This window comes from Macaca mulatta, chromosome 12 (assembly GCF_049350105.2).
Source record: "Macaca mulatta isolate MMU2019108-1 chromosome 12, T2T-MMU8v2.0, whole genome shotgun sequence".
Lineage (NCBI taxonomy): Eukaryota > Metazoa > Chordata > Mammalia > Primates > Cercopithecidae > Macaca > Macaca mulatta.
The window spans coordinates 113735961-113751124 of record NC_133417.1 but is presented as its reverse complement, the minus strand read 5'-3'; the positions used below and the strand labels follow the sequence as shown (position 1 = coordinate 113751124).

Genomic DNA, 15164 nt, shown 5'->3' with positions numbered 1-15164 from the left:
ATGATACGCCCACCTTGGCCTCCCAAAGTGCTGGGATTACAGGCGTGAGCCATCGCGCCCGGCCTTATTGAATTTTTGATGGGTTAATAGACTACATATATACTAGTGACAATACAACATAATGATTAAGAACATGGGACTTAAAGTCAATAGAGCTGTCATTGACCAGCTGGGCGACTTTGGGCAAGTTAACTCCACCCCTACAAGTCACACTGTCATCTGTAAAAGAGGCGACAGTAATAAGACTTACTGCATAAATTATAGTGAGAATTAAATAAATGAATGCTTGTAAGAACCTAGCAGCATGCCTGCCGATACATAACATGCCCTCAATAAAAGTTTTCAAAACTGCAACATACTGAAATTTCAAGTTGAATAAAGTACAAAAGTTAAATGTTGATATGTGTACATTTAAAGAAGGGAAGTTTGGTTGTTTCTCAAAAATAAAGTGAGATATTGAAAGAAAAATTTTAAAAAGTGATCCAAAATGTATTTTTAAAACAAATTTTTAATTGCTCCCACATGCCATGTACAATGTAGTAATAGCTCAGACAAGAAAAAGATATAGATGCAGTGTGATTTGCTATCAAAATAAATTACAAACAAAATCAATTGCAGACAGAAGCTCAATAACTGAGGAAACCTTTCTATAGGACATGGTTTCCAAAGAAGAAAGAGTGAAGACCTGAGGTCTGGCTGGTCACAAAGAGGACATTCAAAAGAAGGGATGTGTGAAATATTCTTTTTTGAGAAATTTTCCTTGTTCCTAGAAACATGTGTAATTGTTATAAATGCATTATTTTATCAATGTCCAGCCAACTAATTTTCCAGCAAGTACTTGTTCTTAGAACTTTTATCTTCCCACATATTTTTTTAGATCCTAATTGCCCCTATGCACAGGCAAAATAAATGCAATGATAGAAGTACATTAAAGTAAGAAATAAGAGAATACTAGTTCCTAAAAGGAAACTGATACACACTAAATGATCTTCATTATATTTAGGGTGATATATACGAGAGAAAGCTACCACCAAGCAATTGAAACTTTTTTCTACCCAAAAGTAGCAGAAAAAACATGAACAATCACAGAGAAAATACCATACATTAATTTAGTGGAAAACTTGATGCCAAGAGAAGGTAATAAACTACTCCGTTGACACTTGCCTTTTCATGTCTTTTGTATTTACAGGAGCCCATTCATGGAGCCTAAAAACTTTAAGTTACACCTTAACTCTGAATTTTCAGCCTTTGAGTTCAAGCATAGGAATATCAGCCAAGCCATTGGACCAGCCCATGAAAGTCAGCCACAAATGTCCATTCAGAGAACATCCTCAGTTTCCCCTTGGCATCCTTTAGTGTCTGGGTTAAATTCCATAGGCCTGGAAGACTTCTCCATTAGAAGATCATCTCCCTGCCTCCCACTACCTTCCTTGGTCTCCTCATGGAAAGAGTGTGGCAGGCAGTCCAGCTCTGAGTTACTCCAGACGTAGCCGGGTAAGGTGATGTGGCTGTCAGGCTGTCTGCTGGCAATCTTGGCAGCTTTGCCAGAGATAAGCACCATGCGTGTGCTGGCCGCCACCTGTGACTGGCTGCTGGTGCTGTGCGTCACGGTGGTGAGCACTGAGCCGCATCTGCGGCTGCCACATGGCGGGGTCCTTTTCCAGTCCACAGAGAGATTCCACCGACTCCACATCTTCTTCACCTCTGCCTGAACCTAAGCCACAAGAAACAGGTTGTGCATGAGAAATCCTAAAGGAGACCCTGCAGCCTTGTTACAAGGAGGTTTGCCTTGATTTCAATGACAGCAATAATCATTGATTGAGGTACCTCTACCTGCCAGGGACTTCATCTATGTATTTTCTCTCAACCGCAAAAAATACCTTTGAGATAGGTGTTAGTTTTGAAAGTGAGCAAATTGAAGCTTAGAGAGAGGTAAAGGGACCTGTCCAAGATCAGAATTTAAATAGAAGTTTAAATGCAGCCAATAGAAATATCTGACATACGGGAGAGAAAAAAAAAAAGAGATTCTGGGTTGGAAGAGAAACTCAAGATAAACAGTGCCAGTGAGAACTTCAGAACTCCTGCCTGGCACATGACAAGCCCATTGGAACCCCTGCCCTGACACTCGCCCAAACTCAAGCACAGCTTCTAGCAGCACAGCGTGGCTTCCCTAGGATGATCTCAGCCATTGATAGTCCTGCCTGAGAAAGCTCAGTGCTGCCAGGAGAATTTACTATTTGCTGTAGCTAGCACACACCTGATGATAGGCCCATGACTCCCCTTTCTTAGGACATTTACTAAAAAGGCTCACAGTTGTAAGTATGCAGCTCTTGTAATTCAGAAGCATCTCTCTCAAAGACCTGAGAGCCATCCCTTCAAAATATAATCATCAAGAGGGATAAGGCCTCTTGTCTCCCAGTCTCTGTGGGAGATAGAATTCTAATTTAACTGCCTGCTTGGTAGCACAGCTGGCCTAAACATGTTGATACTGACCAAACATTTTTTCACTTCTCTGACTCTACTGAGCCCTTACACTCCACCTCCCTCATTCTCCCTTTAAAATGCCCAAATCACCTCTGTGTGAATTGGAATTGGGCTCAGCTCTTCCCCCTACTGTCAGCAGTTACTGAATAAAATCCGTTTTTACCACTTAAATTGCTGATGTCTTTGGCACCAGCTGAGGCTGAGCAATGGCATAGAAGGTACTCAATTTGAGATGTAACTGTCATGCTATCAGTCTGCATCGGCAGCCTGAAGGACTCAGAGTGAGAAAAGAAGGTTCGTGGATAGAAAAGCAGGCACTGCAAATGCGTTCTTAAAAGGGTGGGGCTCTTATTTCCATTCCTACTACTGAAGATTCATTTCTACTTCAATTGCCACTTTTCAGAAAGGAGCTTATTTGGAATTTCCATGGGAAGCAGTGGAAACCTGGTATGCTGATGTCACCTGAAACAACAAACTTCTATCTGTTCATCTTGGCAAAAAACTCAACACCTGACTGACAGAGCAGAAGTGCCGTCATCTTGGACAAACGCCACCACTTTAAGTTCCAGCTCCCTTTCTAACCTCATGCATTTTGAGGAAATCCCTTCCCTTCTAACAACAAGCAGCCAGAAAGAGCAGACAGTAAAACACTGGTAAGAAAGCTCGGGCACAGAGGAAGTAGGGAAAGTCTCTTGGGTAACCACCAAACTTCACAGTCTACAATGGACCCCAGTAAAACAGTGGGTTCTAATAAGCCCATTCCTTTCCCTTTAGGTGCACTAAGATAGGGAAGCTAAAAGCAGACTCAGGGGGTGGGGGTGGGAGGGGGTGTGCAGGCAGCTGCAGGAAGATGTATGAGAAAAGACGCACAAAAATTCACCCTCCCAGATAACCAAGACAAAGAGACACAGAAGCACTCCAAGCCTGTTATAAGCTCTCCTGCCCTGAACCCTTAAAAGCTCTTAGTCTGTAAGAGAGAAGGCTTTCTGACCTAACTTGGCCAGAAGCCCCTCCCAGGGTTATTCTGCAAAATAAATTCATCTTTGACTGTTGAGTGCTTTTTGTGTTTCTTTCCTCTTTCTTTAACTCTTACACCGAACTACTTACCCCTCCTGCAAAATAAGGTAAGAACAATACAGAAGTAAGTCAGGAAACTAATTTAAGCTCTTTCTGCAAGTACTGGACTAGCATGCCACAATGTCCAAACCCTAAACATGGTCAGAAGCATCAGCGGGTCTACCGCAACAAAAGTATCCATGCACTTCTGGGGCCTGCAGCAAGCTTAAAATTTTAGAGAAGAAACATGGCAGCTCATCCAACAGCAGGGCATATTAAAAGTTACAAGGTAAAATGTATTATTATCTTTCCAGCCAACTCCTAAATGAACTGAAATTGTCCCACCATCATCTTATAGTTCAAAAAACATCAAAATTGTTGAAAGACTTTGTCCCAGGGAAACTTTTATTTGAGTTTTGTACAGAACTTGAAATGGAATAGAAGTATTAACTGGAATATGATGTTCACTGTCCATCCAAGTGTCTGTTTGTATTCCAACAAGTTGCTTTCTAACATCAGCGTCTACAGATGAGTTCACATTTAAAAGTACTAGAAGAGGAAGACTTTAGGTTATTTACACTAATTTTTTCTTTTCCAGAATAATTTATGATTAAAATAGCTTCCTTCTCCTCACCCATTCCATCCTGTAAATCCTGGAAATTCTAAAGAGATTCAGGATACATTGTGATGGCCATTTACAAGCTGAAGTGAGACCTGTGGGATATCCAACGTTCCTACAAACCTACCTCTCCATTGCAGTAGCAGTAGATGATAGATACAAAGAAACCCTGCAGACAAAAGAGAATGTTAGCCCACTGCCAACTCACAAAACTCACAGCACTAAGGCATCGTGTGTCAAAATGTGTACGTCCAAAAATTGTTTTTTATGATTCCTTCAGAGAATTATATACAAATTATTCTCTCCTAGTGTTTTCAAATCCTTACGTTTACATTAAATTTGTTTGACGTCTTTCCTTGGTGTCAGCTGAACCAAATAAGTTGCTACATAAAACACTCCAAGACACACATGGAATAGGTTTCTATCCTATTAGTTTCATTTATGTTGTGACCCATGGATCACATAATACCGGTCCTCTGCTTGGTAAAAGGAAGTTATAGGCTGTAAATGCTGAAAACTACAAACATAAAATACATGGTAAGAATACAAAGAAACCTTTTATTTCATTCATTCAAAAATATGTATTGAGCTTATGCAGTGTGGTAGATGTTCAGCATGACAGGGGCAGGGATAAACAATGTAAACAAGACAGACAAGTTCCCTGTTCTAGAAAGGAAGAGACATGGATAAAATATAAACAAAGAGCACATGAGAAAAATGCAAAATGATAAGGGTTATGCAAGAAAAAAAAATGAGTGATTTTAAAAAGAGTAACGTAGTGGGTATATTAGATGAGGAACTCAAAAAAGTATCTCTGAGAGTGATATTCAAGTGGGTTTGAGTGACAAGAACAAGTAGCCAGCTGTGTAAATATTTGGGGAAAAAGCAGTCTAGGCAAAGGGAATACAAGTGTGAGCCCTGGAGGCACAGGTGAACTTCAGCAACAGAACGTATGGAAGCAATATTGTGCCCTAACTTAATGAGCTACATGGAGGCTGGTGTGATACAGAGTGAGAAGCAGACAGGTTCCACGACATGCAGGGCTGTGTATGCCAAACAATGGTATGTGAGTTTTAGTCTGACTGCAACTGGAGAACTTCGAGTATTTCTGGCAAGTATATGACATGATCAAATTTATATTCTTAAGATTCTCCAGACTATCATATGTGGACTAGCAAATGAGTAAGCAGGACAAAGAGTAATCCATGTGAGAGATGATGGTAATTATAGCTTCAAATGAGACAAAATGTGTGCCAGCAACCTCTTCCTCAGTTTTGTCTCCCCTCCCCACTCCTTTTTTCTCTTTCCTGCCTTCACCTTCTTTTATTTTTATTTATCTTCCATACACACAAGCAGAGTTCCTCATTCTTGTAGGTGTTATATATTTTACAGCAAGATATTTCCTTATGTCTCTGTCCAGGCTTTTTTGTGTGAGGAACAGCTCCAGACTGCTCCTGCTGTGAGCAGAGGATTAACCTGACCTCTAGAGGACAGAGAAGCACCGGCACTACAGAATATCGACCTTTCTGCCAACCCCGACTCCCCAGACAGGTGCACCAAAGCCAGAGAGAGGGCAGAGCAAAAGGTTGCAAAGGAAGGAAGGAAGGAAGGAAGGAAGGAAGGAAGGAAGGAAGGAAGGAAGGAAGGAAGGAAGGAAGGAAGGAAGGAAGGAAGGAAGGAAGGAAGGAAGGAAGGAAGGAAGGGAGGGAGAGAGAAAGAGAGAGAGAGAGAGAAAGAGAGAGAGAGAGGGAGGGAGGGAGGGAGGGAGGAAGGAAGGAAAAGAAAGAAAGAAAGAAAGAAAGAAAGAAAGAAAGAAAGAAAGAAAGAAAGAAAGAAAAGAAAAGAAAAGAAAAGAAAAGAAAGAAAGAAAGAAAGAAAGAAAGAAAAGAAAGAAAGAAAGAAAGAAAGAAAGAAAGAAAGAAAGAAAGAAAGAAAGAAAGAAAGAAAGAAAGAAAGGAGGGAGGGAGGGAGGGAGGGAGGGAGGGAGGGAGGGAAGGAAGGAAGGAAGGAAGGAAGGAAAGAAGGAAGGGAGAGAGAAAGAGAGAGAGAGAAAGAGAGAGAGAGGGAGGGAGGGAGGGAGGAAGAAAAAGAAAGAAAGAAAGAGAAAGAAAGAAATAAAAAGAAGGAAAGAAAGAAAGAAAGAAAGAAAGAAAGAAAGAAAGAAAGAAAGAAAGAAAGGAAGGAAGGAAGGAAGGAAGGAAGGAAAGAAGGAGGGAGAGGGAGAGAGAGAGAGAGACAGAAAGAAAGAAAGAAAGAAAGAAAAAGAAAGAAAGAAAGAGAAAGAAAGGAGGGAGGGAGGAAGGAAAAGAAAGGAAAGAAAGAGAAAGAAAGGAGGGAGGGAGGAAGGAAAAGAAAGGAAAGAAAGAAAGAGAAAGAAAGGAGGGAGGGAGGGAGGAAGGAAAAGAAAGAAAGAGAAAGAAAGAAAGAAAGAAAGAAAGAAAGAAAGAAAGAAAGAAAGAAAGAAAGAAAGAAAGAAAGAAAGAAAAAGAAAGAAAGAAAGAAAGAAAGAAAATTACAAGAATCAGATGACTAGGCAGCACCCTTTACCTGAAAGGAGTTGAAGAAGAGCTCACAGTGCATGCGGATCTCCCACCCGAGCCCAGTGAAGGAGTGAGGCAGGCACACGAACACGATGTAATGCACTCCGAAGACCAGGACCAGGACCAGGGTCGATTTGGCCAGTTTCCTAAAGGAGAACAGCAAGTCTTTTCATTCATTAACTAGAGTGCCTTTCAGTAGAGACAGCGTGCTGGAGGAAAAGAAATAACTTAGCAGAGCTAACGGGGGTGGGACTGACCCTTTCTTTTTATCTTTTCTTGAGATAACATTTCACTCTATCTGTCTCCCAGGCTGACATACAGTGGCGTGATCACAGTTTACTGCAGCGTCGAGCTCCTGAGCTCAAGCAATCCTTCTGCCTCAGCCTCCCAAGTAGCTGTGACTACAGGTGCTTGCCACCATGCCTGCTATTTTTTTATTTTTTTTAGAGACGGGATCTCACCATGTTGTCCAGGCTTGGGCTGACCTTTCCCTATCTCTTTGGATCCCACTGCTTCTGCTGGTTTTTTCCCTTCCCTCCTCTTTCTGTCACTTACATACTAAATCAGGTAGTTTATTCTCACTCCCTATAATTGCTATCCCATAAATCTCTCCAGTCTCATTTCCACTCTTCTTGCTTAAAGGATACTATTTACATAAAGTTGTAGAATACCTTTTTTCTGTCCTAAGTTTCCTTTAACTTCTATATTTGAGACGTAAAGAAGTATTACTTCCATCCAGACTAACTGCCTTTACTTTCATAGAAGTAGTTCAGCTTATTTTGTTCATTTTAAAATTCATTACTCCCTTGTTTCTTCTTACATTTGTATCTCCATTTTTCTCTGATGATGCTTATTTTGGGAGACATTTTATATTTTTCTATGAGCCATATGTGGTCAGTTCATCTTGCCTTCTCTGAATATTCTCTGCCAAATACTCTGTCTCAAAGTTCCTATAGGTCTATTTTGTCTATTTTTTTGGCAAACTAAGTCGTTTGATATATTTTTATCATTCTCCTTAACTGCCTCTTTCTATAAATTTTCTTAAGTATTTGGAAGAATCCCAGGCTTTCCAATATGATGGTTATTCTAAGTGGGCCTTCATGATCCCCCGCCTGCTATTTATGCCCCTGTTTTATCCTTTCCTTCTAGGTGTAGGCAAGACCTGGGACTTGTGTCTAACCAGTAGATTATGGCAAAGATGACAGCACGCCACTTCTGAGATTACATCGCATAAGGCTGTAACTTTCATCTCACTAGCAGACTGGCTCTCTTGCTTGGTTCAATGAAGTAAGCTACCATGTTGTGAGCTGCTATACTGAGAGGCCCATGTGGCAAGGAAAGGTGGCATCTGGACAACAGCCAGCAAGTAACTGAATCTTACCAACAATCACATGAACTTAGAAGTAGATTCTTCCCCAGTCCAACCTTAAGATAAGACCACAGTCCCAGCTGAAAAATCAGTTGCAGCCTGGTAAGAGATCCTGAAGCAGGGGATTCATACCTAGATTCCTGACCTACAGAAACTGGGAAATAGCAAGGGAGTTGTTTTAAGCCACTAGGTTTGTGGTCATTCCTTTTGCAGCAATAGATAGCTAGCACCCTCAAGCATACTATTTTCTGGGAGGTTTTCCTGAGGTGGATGACGTTATACTTTTTATCCAAGAAATTGCCAAATCTGGCTTCTTCTTTCATACTTATTGCAAATATATCCCTTTCTCTGTGAATTATTTACACTCTAATAATCTCAAACAATTGATCCTCTTCCTTTCTCACTAGTCTTTCCTCCAGCTGCTTTATTTATCTGTTTTTCTTCTTGGAAATAAGCTGTGTGAGTGAGTAGAGATCACATTAGACTAAGGCTGCAGAGATCTTGATTCAGGTTCCAGACTTGATATTAACTACCTGTGTGATTGTGATTTAGTTGTCACCAAAATGAGGAAATAGGGCCTAGAAGTCCATATGAGCTATAATATTCTCAGGCTCCACTGGGAACCGTCTTCCATGTACATACACTTTCCTAGCATAATCCTCTTGACAATAGGAGCTAAAGTGTCCCATAAAATCATATTGAAATCATATTGAAATGTCTAGTGTAGATGTAGGTGAGGTTGCACATTTGCTCCACCTCATTGTCCTTTGTCTGTCTTATCTCTCACTAGTGCCTGAACCATCTGCTCCACCCACTCATCCTCACATTCAGAGCTTCCCTGCAGCCTATGGGCTTTCTCCTATGCTGCTCCTGGTCCTCACACCTCATACTTCAAGTTACCTATAGCCTATTCAATATGAAGATTCTACCTTAAATCTGTTCCATCCAAGGCAAGATCCCTGATAAACAGAGGGTTCCTCTGACCGAACTAGTCCTTTCAACTGTCAGGGCTCCCTGGGATGTGCTTGTTCTCCTGAATCCTGATGGTGAGTGCCCTCTTTCCATCACTGCCTATCTGGGCAGGACACTGAGTGCCTTCATGGCCTTTTAGTTCAGCCTAATCAGATAAAAGGGGACAGAATTAACTAACTTGCAAAACCTTGAAAGTCTTTCGAATATCACTCTGAAACAAAAATTATATTTCTTCCTTTAAGATGAAAGGGTAAATCCTCCCAGAGACTGTTCTCAGAATCAAGCTGCTGATTTTTCCTACTGTGTATGACTAGGAGCCCAAAACTAAGTGAAAACAAAAACGACACCAATGGAGCACACTGTGAAATTATCACAAATGTGAACATTAGGGACAGTTTGGTTCAATGCAGAGTTAAGGCAAAGTTGCTTTAGGCAACCAAAATGTAGTGGGTATCTTGCAGGCTCAGCCATCTGGGTTTTCTCCCTCTTTTTCTAGGACTAAGCTCTTTTACAACTCCATGGAGATAGAAGTTCATTTATAGAAAACCGGTAGTAATTATATTCATCTTCTATTGTATAACAAATTACTAAGAATTTAGTGGTTTAAAACAGTACTCATTCATTCTCTCTCAGTTTCTATAGGCTAGGAGTCCAGGCACATACCCTGGGTCCCTGGCCCACAGTCTCTCAAGGCTGAAATTAAGGTGTTGGCTGCATTCTTACCTGGGCCTCAGGGTTCACTTCTAAGTTCATTCACATTGCTAGAAAAATCTCAGATTCTTGCAGTTGCAGGGCTATTTGCTGGCTGTCAACCAGGGGTCACTCAATACCCACAGGCTTCTCTCAGGTTCTAGCTATAGGCCCTCACAACATGTCAGATTGCTTCCTCAAAGTCAGCCAGAGAATCTCTCTCCAGGCTCACAGGATGGACTCTTATATAACACATCATAATCACAGGAATGACTATCCTAACATCTTTATCATATAAAGTAAACTAACCAATGGAAAGGCTACCCCATCATAGGTCTTATCTACACTCAAGGCGAAGGATATTGGGGGAGCAGGGATTTTATAAGGCTTATACACCCAGGGGCAGGAATCTTGGGGGCCAGTATAGAAATATGCCTACCACAGTGATGCAAATAATTCCTGCCCATAGAAATACAATTCTGTCCAGTGGAATGTAACTAATTATAGCCCTGTGAATATTGATGAGTTTTGCTAGTTTGCATATGCCAGGCAAATGTGTACATGGGTCATGGGTCTGGCTGTTCACTTAAAATGGACATTTACTCTCTATTCAAATCATGTAGCAATCCTGGGCACTGATATTTTTCAGCGTCCATATGGTCACCCACGCACATTGTACGTTTTTACACCCTGGCTCTCTGAAAATGCACAGCTGTCTAATAAGATGATTCAGGGATGTACCAACTGATAGCAGTCTTCTGGCTTGCTGGAAACATGGTGTGCTCTGTGTCCAAGGACAAAGCCATGAGAGGAATGCAAAGAAGTCAGGTGGTTTTGGGACTCAGTGTCCTGTTTAGAAAATAGATTCCTAATTCTGTGCTCTCTCTCCCTAGGTGATTTCTCTCCAGGTGAGCAGCTCTAGAAAATCTCTGATTTTCTTTTAAGAATCAATTTAGGTTTAAAAAGAAACTACTATTGCTCTTAAGCCTTTCTTGATTGATCCCCCGTGGCCTTGAATTAATCCTTCCCTCTTTTCTGTATACATAGCACTTTGTATGGGCATCTCTGTTGGTACTTTCCTCATTTTATTTAATTAAATCAATCATAATATCTATCACTCCCACTCTCTCTGTCTCTACCCATCCCCACTTAAATTGAGGGTTCAAGGAGGGCATTCAGCAAATGACGCTACTGGCCATCAAGCACCATGCTACTGTTACATCCCATGCTGGTTGCCTCATTTTATTCTAACAACCATGGGAGAGAGCTATTATTGTCCCATTGCCAAGAGAGGACAAAGGCTCAGAGAGAGAAAGTATCCACTCAATGTGATGAAGTAAGTGATGGATGCGGCCTTAAAACCTCTCCTCTTTATTAGCATGCTACATGATAAATACTGGTTGGATTTATTCTAAAACTAATAAACATTAAATATGAGTTTTGTCTAACATCAAATGGGAAGTCAAATTAGTCAAAACATCCAATTATTCTTTTTCACCAAATCTTGCATTTTTTCATATCTCTTGTTTTTGCAGGCCTGGCAACCTCTTCTTATTTTATGAAGTAATTGAGTTGTAATTTAAAAGGAAAAAAAATGTATTATCTGTGTTATTAAATCTAATAGATGATTGAATTTTACTTATACAATTTTGTTTTAAGGTAAATTATTGTAAACTGTAGTTATACACTATGTCACCACTGAGGGAAATGGGTCAAAGGATATATGGGATCTCTCTGTATGATTTTTGCAACTGTATGTGAATCTACAATTATCCCAAAATAAAAAATTATTTTAAGAATTGATTGATTAATTCCTTTCCATTTTAAACCACCATGCCAACTAAGAGATTTTATGCACTTTTCAGAAGTCTGTCTTGTTTGTGTGTGAGCGCACATTCACCTGGAGAGATTATCTCAGCTCTGAAAGGTGTTTTTAGTTTTTCATAGTAGTATGCATGGAAACATGCTTTGTAACTGTTTTAGATGCCACCATTTGGAAATTTTGTATCATTTTATTTTAGCAAGAATATTTGAACATTTGTTAGACAAAGGTAATAACAGAATGGAAGATAAGTGTAAAGGTACAAAAATTAGCTGATATAAATTTAAATACTCAATTAACCCTCATTGTAGGAATGTCACTGAGACAGGGACACAGATTTAATTTTCCTAAGCCTATTTAAAAAGTGAGATGCTATTTGAACTTGAAAATCTATGGCCTCAGAAACAGAATATGGAATTGAATTCTCAAACTGGTGTTAAGTAGGTTCCCACATTTTTCTCTGAAAAAAAGAGTCACTTTTCACTACATTTTTATCTGTGGCTTAACTTTGGACATAATTAAGGATATTAAATATGTTTCAGCCATTAAAAAATGTATTTGGCTGAAAAATACTTTTTCTGACTTCCATTACTCTAAACTGTTCTAATTAATAATTTCATACTTGAAATCTTCTGGGCACCAGATTATTTCAAAGTTATTCTGAATTCTCAGTAGTTGATTATTTTAATCCTTGATAAATTATTCTCTTCAATTGTTCTGGGAAATAATCCTCCACGAATTAATTCAAAATGTTGTCTATTCTATCCATTTTTAAAAAGAGGTCACCCTTTGTTCCCTCCAAAATTTCTCATGTCCCTTGGGCAACACTTTACTAAAAATATTAGTTCATGTCATTCAGAACTATAGAAATAAGCAGCTTTGTTCAGAACTAGAGAAGTAAGTAGCTTCCAAACACCACTATACTCTTCCACTTTATGAAGAAGAGTGAAAAGTTATTTACATTTCTTATTATTCTATCCTTTGGCCTGTGTCTTCACAGATGGGATGTGACGTGAGAGATAAGCTGTGTTAGTATAGCATAGACCTTTCACCGTAAACTCATGCACAATGTATAATAGTACCACTGACAGCACACAAAAAATAACTGGCACTGGCAGCTGCTGATTTGTTAAGACTGTGCATCCTATGGGCATAGGATACTGTGAATCCTGCAGGCCATACTTGTAGTCTTTGCAGCTCAACAGTAAATACGACCTAAATGGTGGAGAGGACTAAATCAACGAGGACTTATGGAAGATTCATGAGAGAAGATCAAAATGCTGACTATGACGTTTTTCCTCTCTATGTCTGAGATAGCATTTCATAACAATCTGAGGCAGAAATAAATAGTTAACTGAAGATTATAAAACCAAATCCACATCTACCTGATTACTGGATGTCCAGTTGGATAGATGCCACTAATATTCAAAATTTCCAAAATGATCATTATGAGAAATGCACACAACCTTAAGATAGTTTGATAACAATCACAAACACTCGATTGTCCTTTTCCTCATGAAAGGCTGAAGAATGGACCTCTCTCAATCAATACATTTGCATATTTAGTGAGAGACAATTTGATGTAAAGATTAGAACCAATACAGCAAATCTACTTGATCTTTTCAGTTATGACATATTTGTAGAATGCAAACAAAATTGTCTGCCAAGATCATCAACATATTTTCTGTGAGTTCACAAACGGTTGATGGGAACATCCCAACCTGCTAAAAACAGATTTTAAAATATACTTAGAATTTAAGCACAAGGGGTAGTCCTTGGGGTTACTTATGTTTTTCTTAATATATATGCTTTTCTGATAAATCACACAATAAATATACATTCATAAATTTAATCTCTTAAAGGTATTTCAAATTAATTTATATCTGTTCTTTACTTGAAATAGTAACCAAAGGCTGGGCATGGTGGCTCATACCTGTAACCCCAGCACTTTGGGAGGCCAAGGCAGGTGGATCACCTGAGGTCAGGAGTTTGAGACCAGCCTGGCCAACATGGCAAAACCCCATCTCTACTAAAAATACAAAAATTAACTGGACATGATGGCGCACACCTGTAATTCCAGCTACTCGTGAGGCTGAGGCATGAGAATTGCTTGAACCCGGGAGGCGGAGGTTGCAGTGAGCTGAGATTGTGCCATTGCACTCCAGCCTGGGCAACAGAGTGATACTCTGCCAAAAAGAAAAAGAAAGGAAAAGGAAGGAAGGAAGGAAGGAAGGAAGGAAGGAAGGAAGGAAGGAAGGAAGGAAGGAAGGAAGGAAGGAAGGACCAAAATATGTCCTCTGATGGTGCCTGTCCTGAAATTACCTGTATTGCTTCCTTGTGTCATTCCCAACTGCATTGGTCTCCCAGATTTTGGTAGCTAGAACTCTAACCGTATTCAGAAACAGAATAAAATTCAGCTGAAAAAGAAGGTAAGATTACAAAGAATTATTGTTAGTCTTCAAGATTTTTATAAACATTTACATAAATTGAAATTTTTTCCATTCAAATAAGAAAAATTACCCATTTCATAAATGTGAACAGGGGAACCTGAGATCAGATATTGAAAGGCTAGTGATTCTTGATTCACCCTCATGAAAACACAAAGAAATATAAAGTTTCAACAACACTGAAAATACCGGAGGATGATCTGCCGGGATCCACGGGGCCTTTCTAAACTGAAGTTTAGATGAAGCCCTTTGGCAAACTGGCAGGACAAAGGGTAACAGTTATTATATAAATGTAATCAACTGCCCTCTTTAAAATGAATTCCCAGCTATGTCTCTACTTTAGGGAGAGGAATAACAGAGCTATTTTGGGGATCCACTCTGTCTATGACGTATGAAAAGTATTGGGTGAAGGTGATATGAGGTGTTTTTTTTTTTTAAGGGAAGTAAGATGCTATATAAGAAAAGGCTCCCAGTGTAGTCAATTAGATTGATTTTTTAAAATGTTGTAAGTGTGAATACCACTAGAGACAATCAAGTCCTGGCTTTTAAAAGGGGAGGGAGGGGAGTGTCGAAGGAATAAATCCCTTTCTGTCTGAGGACCTCAAGGATCAGTGAAGACATTCCAGATGAAGATGAAGAACACGTCTCCAGGTCTGGGGTCATAAGGAGATCGAGGCCTGAAATTCTGGGTCCCTCCATTCAGGGAAATGTCTGCATTCCAGGAAGTGTTAGTGCTTAGGAATAATGGAAATGTAGATTGCCAACAGTAAGCACTGTGTCCCTGCCAGAGCAGGGGCAGAAGAGAAAGTCATCAAGTCCTGCAGCCCTGGGGATAACTTGTCTTGCAGAGTCCTCAATCTCTTCTGGAAGTTTGGGAATTTGGTTATCAGAGGATTTGTGTGTCTCAGTCCCAAATTCAGCTGACTGTCTGTATCAGCCTTGAACACCCCACCAACCTCTCTGCTATCCTACCACTGACAACCCTGTGAGCACCTCTCAACAATCACAACTTTCTCCAAGAACTGAGGGTTAGGTCTTGAGCCCCACGCATGGGGGAAAACAAAGTTGTGCTGTGAGCTGATGAAAGGAAAGGGATGTTTCCAGGCTGATAACAGCTGCCATTTATTGAACATTTTCTAATTTAAAACCTTACATGAGCATGGAG

At 40.0% G+C, this 15164-nt stretch overlaps 1 protein-coding gene across 1 annotated transcript in view; it reads right to left on the bottom strand.

The window, feature by feature from the left end:
• Window positions 1–492: 492 nt before the first annotated feature.
• Window positions 493–15164, bottom strand: part of PTH2R (parathyroid hormone 2 receptor) — an 86530-nt gene continuing 71858 nt past the window's right edge. Inside the window, exons 10-13 of the mRNA XM_001108598.4 lie at window positions 13875–13969; window positions 6707–6845; window positions 4287–4328; window positions 493–1714 (exon numbers count right to left, since the gene is read on the bottom strand). Coding sequence (XP_001108598.1) covers window positions 1319–1714; window positions 4287–4328; window positions 6707–6845; window positions 13875–13969 — 672 coding nt within the window. The 3' untranslated portion in view covers window positions 493–1318. The remainder of the gene's footprint in view (window positions 1715–4286; window positions 4329–6706; window positions 6846–13874; window positions 13970–15164) is intronic.